The sequence below is a fragment of the Anoplopoma fimbria genome, chromosome 24, assembly GCF_027596085.1.
Source record: "Anoplopoma fimbria isolate UVic2021 breed Golden Eagle Sablefish chromosome 24, Afim_UVic_2022, whole genome shotgun sequence".
NCBI classification, from domain to species: Eukaryota; Metazoa; Chordata; class Actinopteri; order Perciformes; family Anoplopomatidae; genus Anoplopoma; species Anoplopoma fimbria.
Genome location: NC_072472.1, coordinates 25,012,138 through 25,039,327, shown reverse-complemented (window position 1 = coordinate 25,039,327; position 27,190 = coordinate 25,012,138). Strand labels below are relative to the sequence as shown.

The 27,190-nt window shown below is 40.7% G+C and overlaps 2 protein-coding genes across 4 annotated transcripts; one reads left to right on the top strand and one right to left on the bottom strand.

The window, feature by feature from the left end:
• Positions 1–277: 277 nt before the first annotated feature.
• Positions 278–17,899, bottom strand: LOC129113966 (flotillin-2a). The gene is made up of 11 exons (XM_054626458.1): positions 17,637–17,899; positions 14,245–14,326; positions 11,331–11,421; positions 7,820–7,943; positions 6,861–6,979; positions 6,625–6,738; positions 6,354–6,473; positions 6,045–6,259; positions 5,058–5,241; positions 4,357–4,506; positions 278–3,431 (listed from the first exon to the last, which is right to left on the bottom strand). The coding sequence occupies exons 1-11, from the start codon at positions 17,683–17,685 to the stop codon at positions 3,381–3,383; spliced, it is 1,299 nt and encodes a 432-aa protein (XP_054482433.1). The 5' UTR covers positions 17,686–17,899; the 3' UTR covers positions 278–3,380.
• Positions 17,900–21,284: 3,385 nt separating this feature from the next.
• Positions 21,285–26,961, top strand: si:ch211-283g2.1 (sodium- and chloride-dependent GABA transporter ine). Of its 3 annotated transcripts, XM_054626454.1 has the most exons (13): positions 21,285–21,585; positions 21,977–22,111; positions 22,208–22,412; positions 23,259–23,391; positions 23,475–23,609; positions 23,725–23,828; positions 23,937–24,061; positions 24,355–24,467; positions 24,571–24,711; positions 24,794–24,893; positions 25,075–25,175; positions 25,279–25,446; positions 25,566–26,961. In XM_054626454.1, exons 1-13 carry the CDS (start codon positions 21,459–21,461, stop codon positions 25,716–25,718), a joined length of 1,740 nt encoding a protein of 579 aa, XP_054482429.1. In that variant the 5' UTR covers positions 21,285–21,458; the 3' UTR covers positions 25,719–26,961. The 3 variants fall into 3 exon arrangements, with proteins under 3 accessions (XP_054482429.1, XP_054482430.1, XP_054482431.1); XM_054626455.1 differs by lacking the exon at positions 24,571–24,711; XM_054626456.1 differs by lacking the exons at positions 21,285–21,585; positions 21,977–22,111; positions 22,208–22,412 and adding an exon at positions 22,420–22,623.
• Positions 26,962–27,190: the final 229 nt, after the last annotated feature.

The window sequence follows — 27,190 nt, the reverse complement described above, 5'->3', positions numbered from 1 at the left end:
GATAATTCTCAACTGCATTCCTTCTTTGGCAAGAGGCTGCATGATTTATGAATTCAGAGATTAAGGAATATAAACGTGGCACAGTAAGATGTGTTCTCTGATAATTAGGATGTCTGTCTTACTGAAGGACACATCTGATCCTGCTGGCCTAAAGCTTTGCATCTCTGCCTCAGCGTTTGTTTTGCATGAACACATACAGTATTTTGTGATTTTTCTAAGGAGGCAGGCCTTCTCAGTTTAAATTTCTGAAACAGACAGACAGACAGCGAGCCCAACAGGAAGTGATATAATGTTTATTATAGGGCGGCACACAACACAGAACAACATGAAGACGTGCTTGAAAATGCCATGCTCGACCAGTTTAACAAAGGCCAGTGTAACATGAGAAGCCACAATACAACTTTCATAGAGATTACAGATTATTCCCATGACAGACAACAGATGAACATGTTTCGGGTGAAGACGAGTTAAAGCGTAGGTCTGTGTAGTGTTTGGTCTTTAATCACGTTCTCCTCCAAAATTTAACTTTGAGCAACAGGAAGTTGCCTTTATTCTTATTAGACAATGCAAATCGAGAAACTTTATTTTTGGCACAAAATATAATGGCCAAAAAAATGAATGGAAACCCTTTGAGGTGTCCAGATTCCAAAGTAGACTCTATCAAATGCTACATTTATATCTAATATTTAACTAGGTATTTATGTATGTGGGTGTTCTTTTGTACATTTGCATCACAGAATGTAAAGTACATAAAACAGAAAACAGAAAACTGACAGACGAACACTATATATGTATAAGGTTCAGATGTTTTATAAGCATGTCATTGTTTTACAGTAAATTCATGATATAATACACCCTTTTCCCGATAAACTGCACATTTTAGTATGAATGGCCTCTTCCTTATCTAACGAAGGCACTGTGTACAATAACAAAATCTACTTTCCTAAATAAAAGGAGCATTACAAAGGAGCATTACAAATTTTTAACCATACAATTTAGATGAGTTAACCTACAGCCAGTCTGGAAACAAACACAGATGATTATTCTCAGATATGTAAAAAAAACCAAAAACATGGGAGTTGCCACTTTTTAAACTGTCAGACGAATCTGCAACTGCTCCATGAAAATGAGACCATGATGATCTTGGCTAATGACTGATTTTAGATGTTGCCAATCACATGGTGAACGTCTACATGTTAAAAGTATTATGTATCTGCGCCAAACCAGGCAGCAATTTCCCCAACATTAACAGCCGGTGAAAGAGTTGCAGAAACACATTTGAATTTGGCGGGAATCGTAACTTTTATGTAAAAAATAGAAAAACAGATGAAATTTTGCTCAGACCAAACGAGTCACAAGCCTCGTGTTTATTCACAGAAGGTAAAGAAAATGGTTTGATTGTAAAAACTTCAAAACGATCAGTGGCAAAATTAAAACAACACATTTAAAAAGGTCACAGATTCTGTAAAGTGGTTAATGATGATTCACGTTTAACCAGAAGGCAAATCGCAAAACGGAGAAAGGGCAGCACTACTTAACTGCAGGCAGGTTGAATGATGTGGCAAAAGTGTGATATGAAAATAAAATGATGGAATTTCTAACAACAAAATCAATGATGTTGAAGAGTCACTCAATATGGGTACAAATCCTGTGACGATCCTGCCATCTAGAGGTTGAAAACGGTAGCACACTGTGTCACAAGAGAGGATCGAACACTTTTTTGCCATCTGGCTTTGGACAGTTAAATGATTGTAACAGTCTACTGTAGTAATTCGATTGACCTTATCATCAAGAAAAAAATAAAGTTTTATGCTTCACTTAGATTTAGAAAGAAGTGATTGGTCCAACTGCTTTACATTACATTTACCAAACTGAAGATCTCCCGAGCACAAACACCGCACACGTGTTTCCAACCTGAGCACATGCTTATCTTCCAACTTAATGAGTCGACGACCGACTGATCTCAACATCGAATTCCTGCTTTGTCATCACAGATTGGGTTTGGTCAGATAAGCAGCACAGCGGCAACCTTTGACCCCGCAGAGACTCTTAAAAGGTTACAAAATATGCACACAGTCTGCAAGGGTGAACATTTCAAACGACATGGGAGAAAACACGCTACCACATCCGAGTAGGAGGAAAAGAGAGGAGTAATAAAATGAATTAAAGCTCAGACCCTGAACGTCTACCATGAGCTACTTAGTTAAAAATAAATGTTCAGTAGGCCTGGCAGGCGTCCAGGATTATCATTTTAAGGCTAATCTTCTCTAAATATGGCTTCTTGTTATACGTTTGCTTAGCGTTTGTATTTGCCTATGTGTCTAAACACGGGACAAAAGTGAAGAGTAAATACTTGTTAGTATAAGCAGATGTTATGCGAACAGGGAGCAATATTAAAAACATCATCCATCTTTAACACAGTAATGTACTCGGACATAAATCCAAACCACTGTCCTAAGGTTTGGGCACTTGAGTGGTGATCAGGCACTGCACATGAGAACAAAAAGACAACATGAAGGTGTACCGCGAGGTAAGAACGATCAGACAAGTGATTCATATGTTAACGATATTATAATATGCTGCAAATTCTACAATCACAGTGGGTTAAGATCTAGGGAGCGTTAAGTGTAACAGCGGTTTGGTAATCCATCGAGTTCTCGGAGTTAAAATTAAGTAATCTAGAAGAAAAATTGTTTTAAAAGCAAAGAGGAAATGAGAGCTGCACTATTCCACACACAGGGCTCAGTCTACTGGGAGTTACTTCACTATCTGGGCTCTGACCACTGTTTGAGGATGAGGGGCAGGAGGTGGGACACTCTGCTCCCAAGGTGAATAAATGCCATAACACCTGACAGAGAGGAGGTGCACTCCAAACTTCAGGCAAAACTCAAGCAGCTCTTAAGAGAACAATATTCAGATTTGGTCTTATTGTTTTGGATTGTTTCCAGTGTTTTTATATTTCTAAATATAATGTTTAACACCACGACATTCAAAGTGGGCCAACTCAGGCTTTTGTCTCTCAAAAACAACCCAGTCTGCTCTGGATGACAGAACTAGAGTGCAGCATAAAATCAGCTTAAAATCCACTAGAGCAGTGTGATAAAGATCAATGAGTCTAAAAACTAAAAACAACAGAAGATACATATAGTCTGGTCCTTTGGAAGTTAAGGCCCCAGATTTTTTTTTTTTCCTTTAGAAAATAAAACAACCTCTTAAAAATATGTTTTTTAAAAACTTCTTGGTGGATATCAAGTGTTTCTGGTCAAAGGCAGTTGCATAAGGGGTCAGAGGCTGACTCCTCAAAAATAAAAAAAGAACTCTCATGCTTGAGGCAGATAAATGTCGAAGGATTCAGAGTGACGATTCTCTGGCCTGATTCTTCAGATGGCTGTTTGGCACTGTGGGCTCATCATCTTCTGGAACAGAGGGATCTGCAGGATCAGAGGACAGGAGGATTAGATGTTATAACAGGGAGTAATACACATAAGGGCCTAGCTCACAGTGCTGTCACACATTCACAAACATATGACCAGTTATTTTGAGTTATGACTATATATTATTATCATGTTTCTGTACCAAATGTATGCCATCTTATTTTGCAGAATTACTCTGAGCTCTAAGTCAGGATGTACACGTGTTAAATTGCAATTGCACAATGCATTAAAACACAACTACTATCAATTATAGTCTCACTGGTGCATCAAACAAGAACTGGATAACTAAATGCTCAACCAAATATGTTATATATTGTTGACAAAATTTGTAGGAGTCGTGATAAGAAGTGTTTTGGAAAAAGAAATGTTGAAGCATCTATGTAATCGCAACACCTGCTTGTTTCTTCTTACTCTGACCCAGCTGAACAAACCACACTGGCATATTATCACCTCATAAAGTTTTTATGGTGACTGTGTTGCATATTTACACAATACCATTTTCATTTTCTTTGTCAGAACTATTAAACTGTGTTCATATGTGGGTGGTAAAATTCTACACATGGCTCCCAAACTGCACTGCTTTATTGTGTTATTTTGTTGTAAAGTCCCTGCAGACGTGAATGAGGAACTAACAACATCGAGGCTCGAGCTTGGCAAGATGGAGCATTGTTGAGTGTTTGCGTTGGTGTTTGTGTTCTATGAAATGCCCTCTGGTCAGCTGTTGTAGTAAAGTTTTATTCCATTCCAAATGGATAAACAACAGTTTTATATTCTGTTTTTTGTTGAAGTGGTTCAAACACTCAAGACACCCCAAGCTTACACTTTCCTGCAATCATAAGACAGCTATACAGATGGCCCTGAAGAAAACATGAGGGTTCTGATGAAAAATATGAACTCTTGTGGCTAACAGTGGCACTCTCACCTTAGTCAGATCCACTCCAGTGAGGGCGTTGACGGACACCGGGAGTTCAGCTAATAGACGGTTCACCTCTCCGGTCACGCGGCTGCCATCTCCACTCAGGATGACAATCTCGCTGGTCTTGGACAGGGGTGCAGCCACCTTACTGGCAATCTGATAAAACACAAGTGAGCATCCGCTTGTTATTTCACTGACAAAACATTCTATATAGGACAGGAATTGACATGAACATATTCCATTCATTCTGTCTCATTACGACTCAAATATTGATACCAAAGTCATCTGTCTGATAGATCATTCTGAACAGTGCAGTGCTTTAACAAACATCATGTTGGGAAATTGTAAGGGTTACCTTAAATGTGAACAAAAATTTGCTTTTGCCTGCTAGGCATGTTAATGCAGCTGATTTAAAATGGACTTATCTGATGGTGAAGACTATTTTGCTGATGTTTGAGAATAAAACATATAGTCCAACCTCAGAATACCCCCAAAAACGTTCATGTTTTAATGAACTGCCGATGAATACTTTTTACAGTATGTCTTTAATTGAATTCACTTGGGAAGAAAATCTGTTTAAAGAACACACGGATGACTTTGGTGCCATTAGTGGTGAAGACATTTGGGTGATCGAACCAATAAAACAAACATCCCAAATGTAGGTGACTTCTTTTAAAACCAGCAGTGCATAAATAAATAACACAGACCAAGGGCAGAGCCTCCAGGACCAGAGCCGTCTTGGCTGCCTCGCCGTACTGCTGGTAGGCTTCAGCCTTCAGCCTCATCTTCTCGGCCTCTGCCTTGCCCACCGCTTCGATAGAGGAGGCCTCGGCTTCACCGATGAGGCGGATCTTGTCTGCCTCTGCCTGCGCCGTCAGCACAGTCCTTATCCTGGGATCGGGGTTAGGTAAGCATAAAAAGGACTGTTTATCTTCTACGGTCATTAGCGGTCAGTCATGTACTGTTCTGCAATCATATATGAAAATACAAGATGGATTTGCAGGTTCTTTGTGCTGATGTAAACAAACTTTAAAACCATCAAAAAAACATTATTATGTAGTTGTTGTCTTAGTATTAGAAGGACTAGAGCCCATTCAAATCATGTGTTTTAATTGCTGGTGTTGGGGCTCCATTTGTCAACATTTGGATTAAAGGAACAGTGTTTTGCATGTAGGGGCATCTGTTAGCAAATAAATAAATAAATAAAATAGTTATAGTTATATATTTCCCCTAAAGTGCGTAATCACCTGATAATAAACATTGTGTTTTCATCACCTTGAATGAGCCTTTTATATCTACATACGGAGCAGGCTTAAATGTTTCTACAGTAGCCCAGAACGGACAAACCAAACACTGGCTCTATAAAGGGAGTTACAGCCTATTTAATGTGTCTAGAGGTACACAGGAAGTACCAATTGCGTTTTTGTGTTGGCAACCTTAGTTCTACTACACTCTTGGCACACGGGAGAAGTTTCAATTGGTTGCAATCTGTGACCACCCCGCTAGGTGCCGCCAAATCCTCCAAACCGAACTTTTACGGACTGTGTCTTTCCTTCCTAATTTTAACAGGTTTCAAAAAAGGTTAAAGTAAAATGTCCCAACATCATTAGCAAGTACGGAGACTTTAAGACTTAAAATGATGAGAGAATGTTTGCAGTGTGTGGTGAAGGCCGGTCTGTGTACGACCCACTCACTTCCGTCCCTCAGCCAGCTGCTGCATCTTATAGGCTTCCGCCTCGGCAGGTCTCTTCACGGTGGCGACAAGCTCCTTGTCAGTGCGGATGACCTCCTTCTCCTCAATGGCGATCTGCTTCTTCCTCTGCACCACCTCGATTTCAATCTCCTCCAGACGGATCTTCTGCTGCTCTTTGGCCGCCTGCAGCTCGTACGCCAGCTGAGCCTCTGCTTTCTAGGAGGCCGGAGGTTTTCATCAATACTTCACTCTAATGTTTGACTGTTGACAATATTCAGCTCAAAACAAGTCCAAACCATACAACTAATACCTTTGTGTTCACTTCCTGGTTAAAGGAAGCTTTTTGCATTTCCAGCTCTCGTTTGGAGTCGGCCATTTTTGTGTCAGCTAAGAACTTGACATCCATCATTTCCCTCTTACACTCAGCTTCCTGTAAAAGACAGATTGCATTTGACAAAGACGTATGCTTGTTGGTTTATTTATGTGATGGCTTTTAGCTAATAGCTATTGAACAATTAGAGAATAGCTGTTTTCCCAATTGCTCTTGAATGTAGTTTTAATATAAATAAAGCTCCTCTTACCCTGATGCCAGCGTCTCTCTCTGCCTCTGCCACTCCGATGTCTGCATCTCTCTGTACCGCAGCGGTCTGAGTTTTTCCCAGCGAGCTCAGGTAATCCACTTTATCATACACATCCTGTCAGGAGGATAAATTAATGTTGAGGTACAGTATGGTAAGAAATTAAATTGTTCTAATTCAAATTGGATATAGATGTTTAAAAGGTAAATTCAGTGCGAGGTGAACTCGATGTCTTTTACCTTGATTGTGAAGCTGAGGATCTCGATGCCCATGCGGCCCACATCTGGTGATGCCACCTCTCGAACCAGACAGGCAAATTTGTCTCGGTCTTGGTAAATCTGCTCGACAGTTAGGGTGCCTGAAAGGATGAACACAGCATTAGGGCCTTCCCATTAATATGATTGTAAAATTGAGCACACTGACAAATACGGGCATTATGTCGAGAGCACAACGGCCTAATTATCTGTTTTAAAATAACTGCTCCTCTGACACAGAGGAGGTAACATGATACATTTGCAATATAATTTATTTACACAAACAAAAGCAGCAACTGCCATTTCATTTAATGTAATGTACGTCTTCAGTGCCACTCTGTCTCCTCACTTTGATCAAATTTTCGTTCTTGTTTGCCACCGGATCATTGTTAGTGTTCATGCTGACATCTGCTCTACACACCTGCTGACACTCATTGTGTGTGTTTAAGTCAACCAAATTTTACCAGAATGTAAATTAGACTGTGAAGAGCGGAGTCATCAACCAATGCTCTTGGCTATTGGCGCATTTTACTCCACAACCACCTTTCTGGTAAAACTGCTTCACACTGTGACTCTATGAGTGCAAAATCAGAGTGGGGTTCTTATCTCATACTGAACAAAAATGACTAGAACCCATTAAAATGCATCCTTATTTAGCAATCAAAATCATGATAATTATGACAGCCATTTATATTCTTCTACGAGCAAAAGAAATGTTCCGATGTTTTTACTCAAAGATATTGTTGAAATAAATAAATTAAAAAGGTAAAGGAAGAAAAAAGATCTGATGGAGCTACCATGTTTGTGATTCACTCAATCCCTTTCCGTCTCTACTTCCTTGAATATTAGCAACAATTTAAAAACTACATGGACTGTCCACGTTTGTTGAAAAAAACCAAAACCAAAAACAAGCAATGACAATGCCGTTTGGAGAGACTACCCACCAAGGATGGCGCGCAGGTGACCCTCAAGGGTCTGCAGGATGACACTCTTGATCTCAACGACAGACTTCCCCAGGAACTGTTCGCAGGCATAACCCAACAGCTCATTTTCTGTCATCACCTTCACCTGGTGCCAACATAGACAAAGAGCGTCAGCTGAACACACATCCACAAGCACAAGCACAAATACAGGCAGCACATGGGTGTGGCACACATGAAAACATGACCCCATACTAGCTTTAGTGGTATCATCTAACAATCCTTTTCTCTATGATCACTAACCACACATCATATATTTGAGTGCATAACATGAAGCATGGGAAATCAACACGCAAACAGAATTTAAGAAAAGTCTGCAATGCATTATAGATGAAAAAAAAAAAAAAAAGGCTGGGTTGTTTTTAAGATGTTTGGGTGGAAGTGCATCAAATTTATGGTCATGCATCCTTGTTAATGATTTGGCTGTGTAGTGATGAACTGCTTTAATTCTTACTTTTATAGGAAAACGGTACTATAAACACTAAATCAACATCCTGGGGCTGGATGGAAGGGTGAATAACACTCAGGGCTGATTAAGAAAGGCTTAAAAAAAATCCTGGCCAATTCTATATGGATAATAATATAATAATAATAATAATAATAATAATTCATTAATGTTCAATTTTCTTAAAAACCCAAACGACATGTGCAAAATAATATCTAAATGCGGCTTCATTGTTTTATTTTTTATACACCATATTTTAGCTATGCATATTAGCTATGCATGTAGATAGCATCATCTTTTTGTCCTTATCTTGAATAAATACATTATCATAACATAGTGACTATAGTCACACAGTTTGTGTGCCTGGACTTTAAAAGTGCAGACAGATCTAAGTGTCAGTATTAAGCTATTTAGTGATTCACATTTGTGATCAATAGCAGAAAATGCAGATATTGTGACCTTAGGGCTTATGATGACAAGCAAAGCATGTATGTAAAATAAACCTTCACAATGCAAAAATATATTCACTGTTAACGTAGTCTTAATATCACATGATAATTACACTAAAGAAAATCCCAACATCTAAAATAGACTCATGGTAATGCAGTGAGAATCCCAATTCAGGGAATCTACAGTATGTTCTGTGATACAAGGTCAAAAAACAAAGCTGAGGGCAATAAATGAAAAAATAAATAATAATCAGTGGGATAATTTACATAAAATGAAACAAAAGAAAAATCAATGGCAATGACCTGAGGTTCACAAGATACAAAAAGACATTCAGTGACAGTAAGAGACGTTGCTTGTACAGTCAGGAAATCAAAAAACAGATGGAGTAAGACACAAGGTTTTGGGTGATATTGCACTCCACTGGAGCTGGAAGAAAAGAGAGAGTGAGCTGGGTCCTTAGGCGAGAGGTCTGCACATGGCTTTGTTTTGCAACATGCACTCATACCAGGAATGAGGGCAACACAAAGTCAAGATGGACGTCATTCCAAGGAAACACACGCCTGAAAACAGAGAAAGGCTGCAAGCCAGCCACACCACCACACACAGACAGACAGCAGGGGGAGCCGTGCCGCGGCCGACACCGGAACAAAGCTACGCTACTCTCTCGTACTTAAACCTTAACCTCCTACTCCAACCCTGCCCTCCCCACTCCCATTCCCCTCGTGACACCACCCTTCCTCCTGCCTCCTCCAAACACACAGCTCCTTCACGATAGACAAATAATAAAAGCACAAGCACAGGAAATGGGATGGAATAGAATGGCATCTAAACTTCTCATGACAAATATTTCCTCAACTCATGTTGTTCCTATAAGGCCAAACATTTATTTTTTACGGCGATAGATTTGCAAGATCCTTCGAAGGATAATTTTAAATAATTGCGCTTATTTAGAACATGGCCTAGATTTTTGCATCCTGCTCTGGTTTCCTTTACATGTATTCTGCTGGGTGCCTCCCTCATACTCTAAACATGTGGTATCTTTAATTTATCAAGGACACACTACTCCTGTTGCCATGGGACACTTGCTCCACAATGGCTTTTGGTTAAGGTTGGACCAATCAAACAGTGGCATGATGAGCCTCTCTGTTAAGTGAACTGTGTGAGAGTGAGGGGCTGCTCATTTCCCAAACAGTGGGCTCATTGTCGGCATGCATGTAGGAAAAACACAGAGGAGAGGAACATTGGCATGACTGTGGTTTTAAAAGGCAGAACTGATAATGAGGCATCTTCTTTTGAGACACAAAAGGAAATACTGGCACGCAGACATAAAAACAAAAAAAAGAGGGAAATGAATATGAGCAGAATATCATATGCAAACAGAAATGCAGAAAATATTATGGAACAAGTTCTAGAAGAGAAAATCCACCCCATAAACAAAAAAGACTATGATTGACTGAAGGGACAACCGCCCCGGCATAGATACTGAGACTGTAAGTTTTGTACTTCCCCAACCACTGAGAGAACCACAATCACTGCCACACTAGATAGATGTTTTGCACATGATCAGGCCTACGGCGTTGCTATGGTTGCTATGGCTGAACCTAGTTCAGATCATTGATTACTGCTTAAGGCAAGCAAAATCTTTTTATTTTCATTCATCTATCAAATGCTCTCATCTCCTCCATGCCTACTGGCTTTAACATCCATTATTCTTGTCTAGCAAATATGAACTGACTTCTTGTATTTTTTTTTCATAGTTTTTTTTTTTACTATTGGATTTGAGTTTACTTGTAATAATCTGGTACTGTAATCTTTGTTTGGATTTTAAGGAACTTTGTATCATTTTGTTACACTGCTATAAATAACGAATATAAGTGTTAGGTATCTAGTTTTGATATCTTCATGCTGAAAACTTAGATCTGGATGCAGAGGTTACACTTCATGCACACTTAAGTAAAGTTTATTTTAAGGTGGATTTTCTCTTTAACATCTCATGTTGCCGACCTAAAATAACGTTAATTTTGGCACTGAACAGGATCAAACAACCACACAGCAGACACAATGAAAACAAATACAAATTGAGATTGACACTAAAATGCACAGCAGGCTCTACACAGACCCCTTCTCCTGTCACACTAGGGCCAGGTTCAGACTGTTCAGACTGTCAACCAAATGCAAGGGGCTTCATAAGGTGTGCTGCTACAGGGACCCGTGAGACAATTTAATAAAAAATTAGGAAGTTGGGGTTGAAATGCCAACTGAATTATGTAGATTGTGTGGTACTCATTGAAATGAATGAGTCTACGTTTTTTTGACTCGGTGCTACGGTCAGTCTGAATGCAGGCTTACCTAGGTGTGTCCTGCCCCGATATGCGGGCACATCATGCAGACAACAATTTGACCCAACATTTCTGTTTATACATCTGACTCAGTGTCCTAATCAAAAAGACAGGTGTGCATCTTAACCCTCTGTATGAAACACCACCTGTGCTGTGATCATGGTGTGATGCCAGGGAAAAGGAGGAGGGGGGGTGTTAGTGGAGTCTGAACTGGCATTCCCAGAAAAGTGTAGTGATTTACCTGAGCCACCCCAGTGACAGTAATAGCTACACCCTCCGCTGTCTCTACATCCTCACACTTCGGCTGCAGGGTCATAATCTCAAGCGTTATCCTGTTGAAGAACGTGGAAAAAATAAAAATAAAAATTGACATGTTCGGAGGGAAAGCAAAATGAAGGGAAGGTCCAGAACACAAGGAAAAAAAACAGGACAAAGTGAAACCATTCACCCAAGGACTCCAGATCACGAACAACGGAGCCAAATGAGATGCTACCCACAATTCAAACTTTGTAGGATTTTGATTTTTTGCCACAATTATTTTCAAAGGCATCTTTATTCAAATAACTCAATATGTATTTAACATTGGGATCCTCAAATCCTTTTTTTTTTGCCATTTCTATAGCCTTCATTAATTGACCCCGTTGCCATAGGTGACTCAGAGTTCAACTTTATTTGCGAAGCCCAGGTTAGTGACAGCTGACTGTCTCCCCTCCACTGCAGAAGAAAAAAGCCATGAAGATGAGAAAGGCAAACAACATAGACATGGTTAGCTTGTTAGTTGAACCATTTTCCTGGGTCTTCCTTTGGTCTCCAGCACCAGCGACTGCTGTTTTTTTGTTTTGTTTTTCGTCTTTTGAAGTGCATTACCTGAGCCACCCCTGTCACATCCAGGGGAACACCCTCCGAAGTTTCGATATTCTCGCAGCGACAGAGGATGGTCATAACCTCCAGAGACATTCTACGCAGGCAGGCAGGCGGGAATAGCAGAGGCAAAACAGTAAGTTGGACAACAGCTGTTAGGAATGTCAGTAACCAAGGTCAAGAGAAAGAGGGAAGAGGGAGGGGGGGGACACACACAACTGGACCTCCTGTTTTTCTGGTTTTAGCCCCGGAGGCTGTTTCATGTATTATGTGGTGCTGCTGACACCTCTTACAAAACCCGGATCGTCACGGTTACAACACAGTTTCTCTTTTCTCCGTCTGTTAATAAATGTTTCAATAATCTGGGGCAAAGAGCAAGGCCTATTGAGCTGTGCTTCTTTTAAGGATTACATTTGTCTTGCGATTACACTACCCAAACAATTACTGTCCTCCACCTCAGCACTAGTCCGGCTGGATTGTTTATGCAAGATTATGTTTCGGCGCTCATAAAAAACAGCCGGAGCTGCTTATTTACAATAAATACTGACACGGACTGGTTGTTGTCCGAGTCGAAGACATGGGAGGCGGATTGCAGCGACGAGCAGGAGACGACTCTCTGGTTAACAGCTCCGCCTCCCCCTGCTTTCCAGGAGAATTGGATCAATGAGTCACAGGCCTGGACATTAACATGATTACTGCATCACAAGCGGGAAGCCACACTGCCTCCCCCCCAGTTTTATAATGCAGTCCTCATGCACACGAGGCTTTTAGCTGAAGTGGCCGCTACTCTCTCCTCTTCTTATCATCCAAGAAAAGCGTCTGAAATGTTGACCAAACTGCACATGACCAAACTTAAATGAATCCTGGGACAGCCGGGGCTCTAAATGGGGGTTTATGTATCCAGCCTAGCATCGACTGTTATTTATTGTTAAGGTCTACCATTATGTTTCCTAGCAACTAAAGACAAAGAGCAGCACTTAATAGGAAATGGGTAACCTGAAGGAGACACACTGGGGCTTAGACGGGGTGAGATCAACACCAGACAAAGCAAAGCAGGTTAGCAAAGAAACAGAGAGACATGCAAACCCCAAATGATGCACCATTTAAACCGGGAGCTCCAGAGAGGAGTATTTTCACAAGTTTGATCATGTTCATTAGGATTACTGTACGCTGTCTTTTACAGATGGTACATCTAGTTTGGAGGCTGTTCAGTCTAAATTTGTAATACCTCAAACATAAAAAAGTCTCACTGAAAATGGCCGCATGACAGCCCAGACTCTGTAGACAGTTAAATTGCAAACAAAAGCAACATGGATTTATGGGCTTGTTTTAGAGGAGGTGGCTTTAAGCTTTACAGTGAGTTAAACAGCAAACTGACTGTTTGAGAATACACAGAGTCCATCTCATTTTGAGTGTCTGTGTTTCCGCTGCAGGTTTTGTCTTTTGATTTGGACTAGACTTGTTTTAGATTTTGCATTTTGGTTTTAAGCTCTGGCAGAGAAACAAAGCACAAATTCCATTTGTTTATCATCAAATTAAAATCACATGCAGATTATTTTTTGTTCATTTTAACGCCTGTGCTTCAGTGACAGTGTGGGAGTTTAACACACTACACGGACAACAGTTGTTTTTTTTTGTATAGTTTTGTAAACATTATGCTTCTAACTTTTGTTGACCTCGCCATTATGTACCATCTGTTTATCTTGCCGATGTTTCCTCGGAAGCTGATTCATTGGATCTGCTTTCAAAAGCAGCGGACAGAAGAGTGTTTACACATTTAGAAAACATTATTTTTTAATATTGATGCCTTAATTTACCATAAGTAACATAACTTTTCTTAAATGTTTAAGTACAAATTGGGCATATTTGATAAATTATCTTAATGTCAACAAAACAACAACAATTTCATCGTTATGTCGCTCATTTGTGTGTTATCAATGTTGTAACTAACTTTAATGACAAACTGGTCAATAAAGGGCTGCAGAAATTCTTAAAATTCAGAAATTAATTTTTGCAAACCCATTGACTTCATGATGATTTTTTTGGGTTAGATGCCTGAAACAAGGTCTGTGATTAACAAAAGCCTAACCACTGTTCACCCACACAGCTGTTTTCAGTTAATCTGCCTGATTAGACCTCTTCTCAAATACCCCCACACCTGTTGTGTGGACCTGCAGATACCTTTGCTCTTAAATGCTACCTGACTGAATCTGTGAAGTTCTATCCAAGGCTTTATGGCTCTAAAGGACATTTAACCTATTCTTTGGTTTGGAGGCAGAGCAGAGCGGTCTTACCTCTGGATGTCAGAGATGAGCCACCAGGCCCAAGCCCAGCCTCCCACGACATACGTCTTCTGATCCGAGCCACAGCACCCACCTATGGAACAAAACAGATGAAATTGATAACAGTCAGTAAAAAAAGTGACCAGCTCAAATTAATTATCTCAGGAATTTGATTTAGATTGTTTAGACCGCTAACAGTGGATATAACAGATATTTTGCACGTTTAGTGATGATAATTGTTTGCTAACAAGTCCACCATATTAATTTAAAAGGTGTTGATAGGTCAATGCTGTATTCACAACTTGTTTTCGCTGCCAGCTAGTGGCAAAAAATCTGTTATTGCAGGTTAAAACAAAACCTAACTGACTCTTTTTGCAAATAATTATAATTCTGTGTGCAGTGAATTTAACACATTATCCACATGTGATGCGTGGATGTACACACAACACTTAAAACTCATACAGTACATTGGAAGGAATACATTTAAATAATACATACGATACATAGATCGATATGTAACTGGAGCAGCAGATTTGGTTTTAAACCAAAGTAGCATTGAGGTACTGAGAAAGATCTTTCAGAAAATGACCCAGTTTCCATTGTCTGTGGGTGCTTAAGAGGAGGAAGTCTTAGGAAGATGATCATGTGCTGTTCAGAAAGTCGTAAAAAAACAAGCACCACATCGTCTTCCAACCACAGTGGTCACACTGCATGCACCCCCTCCCTGCTTTCCGGCGTCACGTTCAATCTTTTGATTCTACGTTACTTTCCCACTCAAACACAACGCTGGTTTTAATGTGATTTACTGTGTGACAACAGCAATAATCATTTTTTCTAGTCCATGTGATTACATTTCGAAACATTTTTTCCAACACATACATCACGATAACAGTAGAAAATTGTTTATAGTAACAGTAGTGTGTTAACGAATGTGATGCCTCCCCAGATGTAAGTTAGATACAAGGACACACATAGTAGTCCCAGTCACTGGCCTCAGTCAGATCACTTAATCTGGACTGTTTAGTGTGACATTCCCAGCTGCCTCATGTTAACTGACAGACAGGGAGGGGCTGGACTATCTTTACTAACACATACTCCCCCATCAACCGACATATTCACACACACGCACACACGCACACGCACACACACACACACACACACACACACACACACACACACACACACACACACACACACACACACACACACACACACACACACACACACACACACACACACTTCACCGTTTCTATCAACAGGGTTATGGTTAAAGGACTTATTTTATGTTCACATTATAAAATGTCAAGTCTATTAAGAGAAATCTCACAGAGGCACTCTTACGTTTCACAATATATAAATAATGCACAACATCCTGGTGTGATTGGACAATGACCCACAGGAAACAGTAACAAAATGTGCAGAGCAGGAAAACGGATGCAGATTACTTGGAAAACTAAGCAATACTCTCAACTTGAACTCAAAATGATGACTGACTGAGCTAGTCGGTCTGGTGTTGTGTTGCGACATTCCCCTCGGCCTGCCCTGCATCAAACAATTCAGTATAGGAGAAAACGTAACATGTTTTGCTCAAAAATATTGATACTGACTTTTTAAATCAATCTAACCTACTTTCCTTAATTGTGCTTTAAATTTTGTCCTTAACTTTTGAGTTCTTGAAACTTTGAACCAGAAACTGACCACGAGAAGAATGTCTAGGCTAGTCCATGGCTAGAGATTTTTGGACATACTCTGTTACAACATAATCTAATACAGATTAGAAGTGCTGTTTTAATAAGGGAATGTGGTTGGGGCAGGCTTTTACTATTAAAACCCACCTGGCTTGTGCCAAATGCCATTGCCAACTAAAGTAGTGACAGGCAGAGGACCTATTGGAGCAACGCGCCATAATAACCTCAGCCTTCCCCCAACATATCTGAGATTCCTGTCTGCATTCACACCAACGTGGACGGGGGAGGGGCTTCATGTGGATGAATGAGAATTAGAATAAGCTAAAAAAAAATCCTGTCATCAACCTTTCCTTGAAGCAGGGTTTTGTTCTCAAACAGATATACCGTAAGCTTTTACTTGTTGATAAGGTGATGTTTTCTTCCTTTGACCAAAAAGGAAATTGTGCTTTGGCACCCAATCTTGAAAAAAAAATACAATCATTACTTTTTACATTTCCAAAATGAATCTGTCTTTGAATCAGGAAGTGCAACTCACGCCCACTGAATCTCTGCTCCTAATTCCACTATGTGTGACGACAGACACTCTCATAAAAAGTTTTCTCACAATGGAAAATCCCAAAGCTGTTTCTCTTTTTTCTTCATCACAAGTGGATTAAACAGGAAAACTGCCCTGACAGATGCACAGAAGCGTGCTCGAAATATTTCATGCACTACGCCCATCCCACCTTTATAAATTCAGATTTTCAAAAAGAATTAAAAGGTCAGTCATTCCTAACAGTCTAATGTCCATTTAGGGATCCATCTCGGATCAATAGAGAATGCAACCACATAATATTACTATAACTTGAGAGCATTGGAATAAGTGACACACTACATAGAAGTGCTGTGATCACTTGTTGTCTGACTCTTGCCTGAATTTTGACTAAAAGAAAATCCAATGTCATGTCTGTGGAACCAAAACTTGAACACAAAGGGAATCTGGCCTCTGAGTCTTTATATGGGGCCTGAGATGAATACAGGTTTTGTGTGTTCTGTTTCAGGTCTGAGAAACATCAGTTTCCCCTGTAATTTAATTAATGTTCTATTCCGTCTGCGACAGAGAGCCACCATGTTCTGCCAACACTACAGACATCAATACATCACAATCCCAGTTTCCTATCTATCTCTATCATGTATCCTCTATCCTCTATCCTCTATCATCTAATCTATCCTCTCATCTATCCTCTATCATCCTCTATCCTCTAACATCTATCCTCTATCCTCTACCCTAACACTCACTGCTACCATCAGTAACACAACAACAGTGTAAGAGCAGATCCTGAGCCAACACTGCGCTTAGACACACAAATAAGATGCGAAACCAGACCCCGTTAGATCCAACGACCAATCACACGGAGACATCACAGCCAGTATCACACCACAGAACCACAGAGAACACAGGTGGATGTACCATGAGAACCCAACATGAACATATTTAGATAAACGTATAAACGAAGCTTTATAACGTAAAACACGTCATGTTTAGGGAGAGTCTCGGGGAGGGTCCGGACCGATCCACTGCTACAGACGGCTCGTTATGTTGGTTACACGTAGATAACTAATGTGTATTTAGTGCATGAAGGTTACACGTAGCTGAAGGTCAGCAGAGTGTTTGCATAGTGTCCCCGTGTTTTCTTTAAACGAGGACCTCGTCCCCTCGTCTCCTCGCCTCGTTACCTGAAACCACCAGGGCCTCGTTGGGTCCGACGGTGTGGCAGTTCCCCATGTTTCCGGTCGAATAAAAAGCTCGTATCCAAACCCACTCGACGCCTACAAAACAAATGTCACTTTTAAACAATGTTTTATCTGGTTTTTTTCCTCTACTAGCTCTCAATTATCGATGGTTTGTTTCCCAACAGGAAGGAGTCGAGCAGTGTCTGCGTCACGTCGACCGTATTACGATGTAGCGCTTCCGCTTACAGCCTTCAGAATAAAAGCACCGTTGATGAACCCGGGTTTAAGGAATGGTTCTGAATGTATTCTGGAAGGCTACCCCGGTACTCCGGTGCTCGTTCCACCGCCTCTTGACTGAGCTGGTCAGATACCCCTCCCCTCCACCCGGCCCTCCTCCACCGAGAGGAATACGATGCCATAATAACAGAAAGGCGTGGTTGTTTGAGTCTCTTCTCACGAAAGTAACCGAAACACGAATCATCAGTCATGTCCCTCTATCGACACCTACTCAGCCAGAGTGACCTAGTATTTACTTCATCTGGTATAATGTTCAGATTGTTGTCATAGCCTACTGTAGGACGTGTGATACTTAAGAGTTGTGCTTTAATGGAAACTCATCCTTTCTCCTGTTTCTCAATTCTCCATTACACCAAGCAGCTTGGATTCTGTTTGTATTTCCCTGAGCAGTATAAGCATAATCCGGTCTGAGTAAGAGCATGGATCCTTATCAAATCAGTGCCCAATCACAATCTTACACAATTTGACCTTTATTACTAAAACATTTATTGGGCTGTCCTGCATAAAAGGCATTGCACATTTTGGTGTCCTGGAGAGCTAGGACTTTGTCAACGCTATAATCAGAGTAGACCTGCATGACTACTTTCCAGGGAATTCCAAAACTTGAGTTAACGCCACTAATTGCATGTTAGCAGTTGCCTTTGTATGCATGATACACTTGCTGTTAAACACTGTGGGGTGGTAAATCCACGGAAATCACAAACCTGGCCCACATATAGACTCCTGACCTTAGCAAAGTCAAACCACTGGATTGGTTTCTACCAGTCAGACGATGTTTAATGATAGCTCATTTGTGGCCGTAGGCAAATATCTTCCCACTAGAACCCAAACAATGCTCCCTCAGTGACAGACAGTACATCTTTTCTTTAATGTTTCATAATTCCACATATTGAATTGAAAATCATCACCATTTCATGATGGCATCTTATTTTTTGATTCTCTAAGCTTCATTGAGCTCAAGATGCCCTATGTTGGTGCATTTAGTGTTATCATCTACTCCAAACCTGAGCCCTTGTGATGTTGTCATGTTTTCCATGAGGCAGACAGTTGGATGTGTAAGTGCTTTTGTGGCAATACTAAAAGATAAGACATGCTCCAAGAGTGGGGAGCACACTGGGGCTAGAACTAGGACCGCAACCCGTACTGGGTCTCCACAACCAGCATGTAAATATTCCACACCACAGCCTCTAGCAAGGTTGTCGCAATACCTCAAAAGCTGCCTTCACGAACATTCCCAAAGGTGAAATAGAATTAAATACGGCTTTGTCTACAGGGCGGCCTGTGTGCTGTTGGAGTCCTGATCTCTCATAAGGGCCCTGATGAGGGTGGTGTTGAGGGTCCTCAAGAACAACCGTGTTGACACTTGCTAGGAAGGCAACATTACTACACTGATGGACAGTAACCAAACATCTTGATTCAACATCCTCTCTTCACACAAGTTTAACCTTGCACTGGAGTAAAGCATTAAAGAATGAAAATTGCCAAACGAGTGCACTGATTGTCATTCAACATTCATTGTCATTGCAAATTTCCCCGCTGCGGGACTAATAAAGGATTATCTTATCTTATCTTATTCAACCCCCACCCTCTCAGATGCCAGCCATAAGTCTGATGAGCCCACTTTTTCCAACAGGTGGGTCCACAAATACAAACCACCTAAGTGCCACCATGACCAACATTTTTTGAGTTTTCTACCTTTCCTCATATTGTCCAGATGTTAAAATCAGGGTTTTCTTTAGATATTATGAAAGGACATTCACGGTTACGGACACTCTATGTTGCTCAAACCTGATGAGAACTCTCTTGACTTTTTAGACTTTTTACGGCACATGTCTGAATGGGCCAGACCTGCAGCTGTTTGATGGCCGACATCATGGTATTCTCTAGGACTTCCAAAGGGCCAGTTTATCTGTACTGCTGAACACATTAAGTCTGAGTATTGCAGATTGTTTAGTTTGAGAATGGATACGAGCTGGTCATGAACTCGTCACAGGAGGTGGATTACAGAATGTCCCCCCTATCTGATGTCACAATCATCACACTTACCCGCTGCTTTACTTTTATCCCCTGCCTCTCATCAGTACTCCAGGTTTATTATTTTTTTGCTGCACCACGTTCCTCCTTTTCAGCAGAGTTGGCTTTGGCAGCGGCACAAAGACTGAGGGCATGTTTGGCAACCTGTGATGACCACCACTACATACTCTCTGCTGCAGTCTTTGCTGTTCTTTGTTAGCTGTTGTTTCCTCTTTAACCTAACTCCCTAGGTGATGGTTCTTTTGGGTGGCTTTCAAGCTTACCCAAAAAATCTCTGTATATATTAAATCGGTTGTCAGCAGAACATTAAAATAAAATCCAATCAGTTGACTTCCCTTTGAAAGACGACATCTTATAAGGCGTTCACCTGATACTATTTATTACCCCATTTGCTAAAATAGTGTAAATGTTTTCTCTAAAATGTCAGCATGAAGAAAATATTGATCTCACATGAATTGAAATTGGACAAAACAGGAAATCAATTAATATCCAACTGGGACAGGAGCCTAATTGCAAAGTGCAAACAGAGAGGGCTCATTGATAAAAGCTCTCTGGAAAGCTGCTGTGTGCTGTTGATTGTTGTTTTTATTTATGGTTTCGTATTCAAAGAGCCACTATCTCTGCTTATCATGAAGGTAATTATGGCTACAGGCATGTGGTTTGTTGACTGTGATGAACCCATCTGAAATCTGTGTAACAGCACGTGTCACTCATATCATGGGGGCATATTGCACATGTTAAACATACAAGTCATAAAAGACATACAAGATATGTCTATCTCCTTTCATCTTTACCGGGGAACTATAGATTTCTCATTGATGTAAAGGTATTGATGTTACAGAGGTAGAGCTTGAGGAATCCATGAAATGTTATAATTATTAAAAGTAATAATGTATGATTAAGAAAACGATTCAATAGTTAATGTCCCTCTTTTTTGGACAGAGCTTCTGAGAGATGATAATTGTTAAACATCTTTAAAATACAAAAGGTTGTATGTGTTGTTAATGCAACATTCAGAATTTCCACTTTTATCAAACAGTGAATGTAAAAAAAGAAAAACAATCCAGCTTGACGAGGTAACTCCAGTAAAATGATTTGTTTGGCCTTCAACAGAGTAAGTATTATTGTCTGTATGAAATATTAATATCAAGACATTGTTTAAAAACACACATGTTAAGTGCAAAGCAAAATGTGCTCTGATCACTTGTGACCAAATAATATTAAAAAAAAAAAGACTGATTTTAAACAATCATGTTTTCAAAAAAAAAAATCCTTAACCCTTGTACCTTTCACTCAAAACCACAAATCTGATGAGTTTATGCCACCATATCCCTCTTTGTGAGCCTCAGAGCTGCTGCAGTGCTTCTGCTAAGCTAATCATTAAGGATAATAAAAGGGAAGGTTATATCACCCCGAGTCACTTAAATCCCAGCAAACCTTTTTCCTTGGAGCTTGGGCCCAGACAAGCGACAGCGGCTACACGGGGGAGCAGACATGGAGCAACAGCTCAGCAGACCAACATGGAGCAGGCAGATAGAGTTCACCCTGGCTGGGATCGGCTGTGCTGTGGGTCTGGGCAATGTTTGGAGGTTCCCTTATCTCTGCTACAGGAGTGGAGGAGGTGAGACCACCCTCTGTGCTTGTATATACTGAGTCATATAACCGGCTAAATAAGTTAACAAACTGTGCTGCTGCTGAGCCCTACTTCAGACACTTTGTCCTGTTATGAACTAACCTTAGTGTGCATTTCATGTGAGAATATATGTTAAAAGTTCTCTCTGTTCTCTGAAACCATGTATGTACAGTTGGAAGGATATTTATTTACATTACAAAAACAGATTTAACATGTTGTGGAGGGATACTTCACCTGATCCAGGATGTATGGAGGAAACTGCCAGACCAGGATGACTTTCACAATAGTTAAATATTAGTTCATACCATAAAATAGGGGCAGTGGAAACCTTTGCCAGCAGAATGTGTATGACAGTGGACCTGCCATGACTTCCCATCAGGGGCCTTTCTGGTGCCGTACCTGCTCATGCTGGTGGTGTTGGGGATCCCCCTGCTCTACATGGAGCTGACTGTGGGTCAGTACACGAGGAGAGGGCCTGTCCACGCTCTGGCCAACGTCTGCCCACTCTTAAAAGGTGCTCTGTGGCGTAAATTAATTTCCCCACTCACTGAAAGAGATCCAAACTGAAAAAACTGACTCTATTTTGACAATACATTTTGTCTGTCCTCAGGAGTGGGCATAGCATCAGTGGCCATCTCCTTCATCATGTGTATCTACTACAATCTGGTCATCACTTGGGCCCTTTATTATCTCTTCAGCTCCTTCCAATCACCGCTGCCCTGGCAGAACTGCAACAACACCTGGAACACCCCTAACTGTTCCAACAACGCCACCAACAGCAACTTCTCCTCCACAGCCAGCCAGGAGTTCTTCAAGTATGCTTTCACTGTGTGTGGGAGAAACCAGCGCTGGTTTCTCAGAATTGTGAAACTGGACTAGATAATGATTAGATTGCAGTGGAATTACAAAACCCCCGTAGAGGCTGGACTGCTTACACAGCTCTAACTCTGCTGACTATGTCAGAGGTGAACCAAGTATTTTGATGCATAGAATGCATTAGTCATGTGAGGTGAAGACGAAGCCAAGGTTAGTGATAAGAGCAAAACTGATGCTATCTTAAGGAAGTTTTACGTCACTTTTAAAGTTGAGCTTCATCACTCGTCTCATTTCATATGTTTACTCTTCTTCAGCGGTGGTTTACTCATTAACTTGTTTAGTGGATAAATGTTGGAATGGAATGTAGGTTTTGCACCAAGCAACTGGTTTTACAGAATTATTTCCACAAGATTTCACATGCAGTGTAGGCGAGCAGAGATGTGAAAAATGGTCTACAGAGATACGGCCTTCTCATCTGAACGTGTTGGCATGAACTGTTTATAATATGTATGGTAGCTGTTTTCTTTATCAATGCAAAGCACAATTCAACCAACTGAAAGCTTCCACTTCTAAAATGCAAATCCATATTGAAATGTTTCCTTATTTCATCTGTGAAATCAGAATTTCCCACTTCAGGTCACAATAACTCACCATCTGATCACATAACTATTTGCATCTTCGTGCAATAGAAAGGTTTCTGGCCACCATATATAAACTGGCATATTATGGTAAATAAACACTTACAGGGAACACAAATAGTATGGTAAGTCAAGTGTGTTCAGTTTTTATGCTTAATGTCAGAATTAAGTAATAGTCTTTTATCTCTTTTTGTGGTTTCTTTGAAGATATAAGATGCTGGAGCAAACTAGTGGAGTGGATGAAGCGGGAGTGGTCCGCTGGGAGCTTTTGCTCATTCTCATTCTGGCTTGGATCGTCATTTACTTTTGCATCTTTAAGGGGGTGAAATCAACGGGCAAGGTGAGTGAAACTAGAGAGAGAACTTAGGACAGAGACAAGGAGACAGTCAGTGACTAACAACCACTGTTTGCCTCTGCTTTCAGGTGGTGTACTTCACGGCTCTATTTCCGTATGTTATCCTGATCGCCCTGCTGATCAATAATGCGCAGCTTCCTGGAGCAATAGATGGAATATCCTTCTTCATCGTGCCAGTGTGGGACAAGCTGCTGTCAGTGGAGGTAAGAAGGAAGAATCAGAAGAGGAACTGGAGATCTGCTGCTTCTGTCTGAAACATGAGAGAGAGCAGGTAGATTGGTAATGGGTAATAACCTGCATTGATGGTGGGGGTTTCAGGTGTGGGTGAATGCTGCAGCTCAGATCTTCAACTCCATCGGCATTGGTTTTGGCTCCCTCTTGGCCATGTCTAGCTACAACTCCTTCAACAACAACGTGCTGAAGTAATAAGACAAAAATCCTCATACACTCAGTATTTACCATCAGCAGTGACAACAATGATCACTGAGCAGTAAGAAAATAATATAAAAAAACATCTGCTTTCCCCACAGGGACACCCTGACTATAGCCATCATCAACTCCGTCACCAGCATCCTGGCAGGTTTTGTCATTTTCTCAGCTTTTGGATACATGTCCTATCTGCAGGGCATCCCTGTCAGCGATTTGGCCGTGGATGGTAAGAAATCAGAACAAGTGAAAAATTGGTTTGTTTCCTTTTCCCCAATAATATTGTGAGTGTGGCTGGGTAATAACTCATAGAAAGTTTTTTTAAAAAAGAAAGAGAGAAAATAATGCTTTTCCTTTGAGAGGGTTTGCAGTGAAATAAATCAGTATCTTGCAAAGCAAAGCTTAAAAAAAAAAGCGCTGCAATCCATACATTGCTGTTTCCATTCTAATTTTCATAATTTACTTTTTACTTTTGCCAATCAGCAAAGCTACACTATCTTCTTATGCGTTTGTTGCATTCAGGTCCAGGATTGGTTTTTATTGTTTACCCACAAGCCTTTGCCAACATGCCAGTGTCTCAGCTCTGGGCCGTGATGTTCTTCTTCATGCTGCTTTGCCTCGGACTGGACAGCGAGGTAGTTAAAGGGGTTAAAAACAGTACCACTTCAGTGATAATAGTAAGATTGTATGCAGCAATCCTACAGTAGTGCAAGGTAACTTTTTTTCTTTTATCGTCAGTTTGCAATGGTTGAAGTGATGGTGACCAGTCTAATGGACGAATATTATCAACAACTGATTACATTTTTCAAGAGGAAGGAGCTGTTTGTTCTTGCTATTTGTGGTGCAGCTTGCGTTCTGGGGATCCCCTGTGTCATGCAGGTACGGACTGTGATTTAATGGATGAGCTCTAACCAAAGTGTATCAATTACCGCGCAGTCCTAAAGAGCGTGTCTCTTTTCAGGTGGGCATCTATGTGTTCCAGCTCATGGACCATTACACTGCCATAGTGTCCATCATGTTCCTTGCATTCTTTGAAGTTATAGCCATCTGTTGGAGTTATGGTGAGCAAATGTTGTGTTTCTGTTTTTCATTGGCCAGTTAATGTAGTGTGTTCCAAAAGTAGACACATATTTTTAAGGCTTTATGTAGACTATCATTCTCAATGCTAAATTTTGTAAAAGGTCTGAAAACATGCAAACACAATGTGCATGGCTGTTGACTGAAGCAGCTCTCCATGCGCAGGAGTGAATCGACTTTCAGACAACCTTCAGGAGATGACTGGAAAAAGACCAAACATCTTCTTCAGACTCTGTTGGCTAATAATTGCTCCTGTGCTGATCACCGTAAGTCCACATGTTTTAGACTTTAGATGTTTTTTTTCTGCCCCTGAGCCAAAACAGAGATCCATCTAAAAGTGTCCCATTACATGTTTCTTCTTTGGGGCAGGTTATCCTGATTTTCTCCATCATCCAGTTTAAACCAGCCCGCTATGGGGACTATGTCTTCCCTCCCTGGGCTCAAGGGGTCGGCTGGGTCATCGCCATGGGCTCCATCATCTGGATTCCTTTGGGTGCTGTTCACACGTTGTGGGTTCTTCCTGGCTCACTCATGCAGGTGACACACATTTTGCTTTTTTTCTCTCCAGTCAAAACATTGGAGGTACAGTAGTACCCACCTGCATGAGTTGCCATGTCAAACTATGTGATAATACTATTGGTGCATTTCTCCTACAGAAACTGAAGCTGTCCGTCACACCATACGCGCTGAATGAAAAGTCAAAAATGGCGTACTATGAGAGGGGAGGAGGAGAAACACAACCAGGCATTGCTGTCATCAGCTCCGACATCCAGCTACCTGAAAAACCTCCTATTCAGACAAACCTGTGATGGCTCTGAGCTTTTCCAAGAGTGGCAAGTTAATCACTAATTATTGTTTGCCGTTAGTTTTAAATCTTCAACAAACTTTAAGCACGCTTACTACAAAAATTACCTACACGATAGTTAAGTGTGTTGCTGCATATCTGCCACGCATATATATTGAAATGGCCATTTTTGTGAGCCTATTCATTCAATTTGTTGGTGCAAATTTGAGATTTTCTAAATGTTTTGCGAATTTTAAGTGTGAAAAGATTGTTGCGTTTATAATCTGTTTAGTGTTGTGTACATCTTTGATATCCAGCCAACACTTCTGCTGTTGGGACAGAGCACCAAATGACAAATGAGTGCTGCTTAGGGCTTCACACACACATTTCAATGTGCTCATTTGTGAGTACTCAACTTTGCTAAGGGTGCCATCTCTTGGCCATGTCTGCTGATGCAAGTATGAGTGTTAATACATCTGGGATAAGGTATTGTACTTAGATTTAGTACTTACATATTAGCCAATAAAATGATAAAGTAATTTGTTTACAGTTCATACAGCTGATCCACTTCTGTTAAAAACATAAAACACTGTGGACCAATTCCTTGTGGCTGACTCATTTATTAGGTCAATTGCAACAGGGCACTGCTGATAAAGACGATATACGCCGATGGTGAACACACAGGTCATGCAATTCTATGCCATGTCATGCGAGGTGTAATAAAAGACTGTCACAAAGTCCACAGCTTAGGACTTCTACAAATAACAGTCTGTCCTGTAAACATAACACAGACCATCATTTACTTCGGGGCAATTGTTTTTATTTATTAATTTAAGGAGAAATTTCCACTGTGAGGTAACGTTACACATTTCTAGGGAATACATGTACATGGAGTTAGTTTCTTCCCCTACATAAGTTGCCAGTGTTTCCTTCTTGTTATTCCTCATAAATGAATCCAAAGTGCAGAATGACTGAAAATACACAGGGAAAAGGGGTGGATAGTGGAAACCCATAAGCTGAACAGACAATGGCACCTGTACTTTTCCTGATTCCTTATGAGTGGTTGAAAGCTAAGGGGAAATTAATGCTTTTGTGAAAACATACGGTGAGTTAAGGTGGCAGCATTGACAAGCTGTTAGTTACAGTGTGAAGGACATAGTACTGTCTATGGTTAGTGTGTATGAGACCACATCTATCTATGATCAAAAGTTAAAACATTTATAAAAAAAAAAAAAGATTTAAACCAAAAAAAGTCATTCTTATAAACAGCAATTACTCTTTCCATTTAATTTCAAAAAAGATATGTCATGTGACCTACAAAAACAGAGACAAAAACATGTGCAATCAATGGCATACTCTTCCCTCTGAAGTGATGGTCGTGCGGATGACCACACAGCACAGCAGCAACTCTCTCTCCTCTGTCGTTTGTTCCTGCCGTCGGTTGGAGTCAGCTCAGTTCAGGGACTGGGCTCAACATTTCACAGATGTACCAGGTTG

Excerpts from the sequence above, each read along its gene's own strand:
- si:ch211-283g2.1 (XM_054626454.1), top strand. The coding sequence starts at position 21,459 with ATGGAGCAACAGCTCAGCAGACCAACATGGAGCAGGCAGATAGAGTTC. Across the intron at positions 21,586-21,976 it reads CTGCTACAGGAGTGGAGGAG|GGGCCTTTCTGGTGCCGTAC; the intron begins GTGAGACCACCC and ends ACTTCCCATCAG. Across the intron at positions 23,829-23,936 it reads TTCAACAACAACGTGCTGAA|GGACACCCTGACTATAGCCA; the intron begins GTAATAAGACAA and ends CTTTCCCCACAG.
- LOC129113966 (XM_054626458.1), bottom strand. The coding sequence starts at position 17,685 with ATGGGGAACTGCCACACCGTCGGACCCAACGAGGCCCTGGTGGTTTCA. Across the intron at positions 7,944-11,330 it reads CTGTCACTGGGGTGGCTCAG|GTGAAGGTGATGACAGAAAA; the intron begins GTAAATCACTAC and ends TGTTGGCACCAG. Across the intron at positions 4,507-5,057 it reads TCCTGGAGGCTCTGCCCTTG|ATTGCCAGTAAGGTGGCTGC; the intron begins GTCTGTGTTATT and ends GTGTTTTATCAG.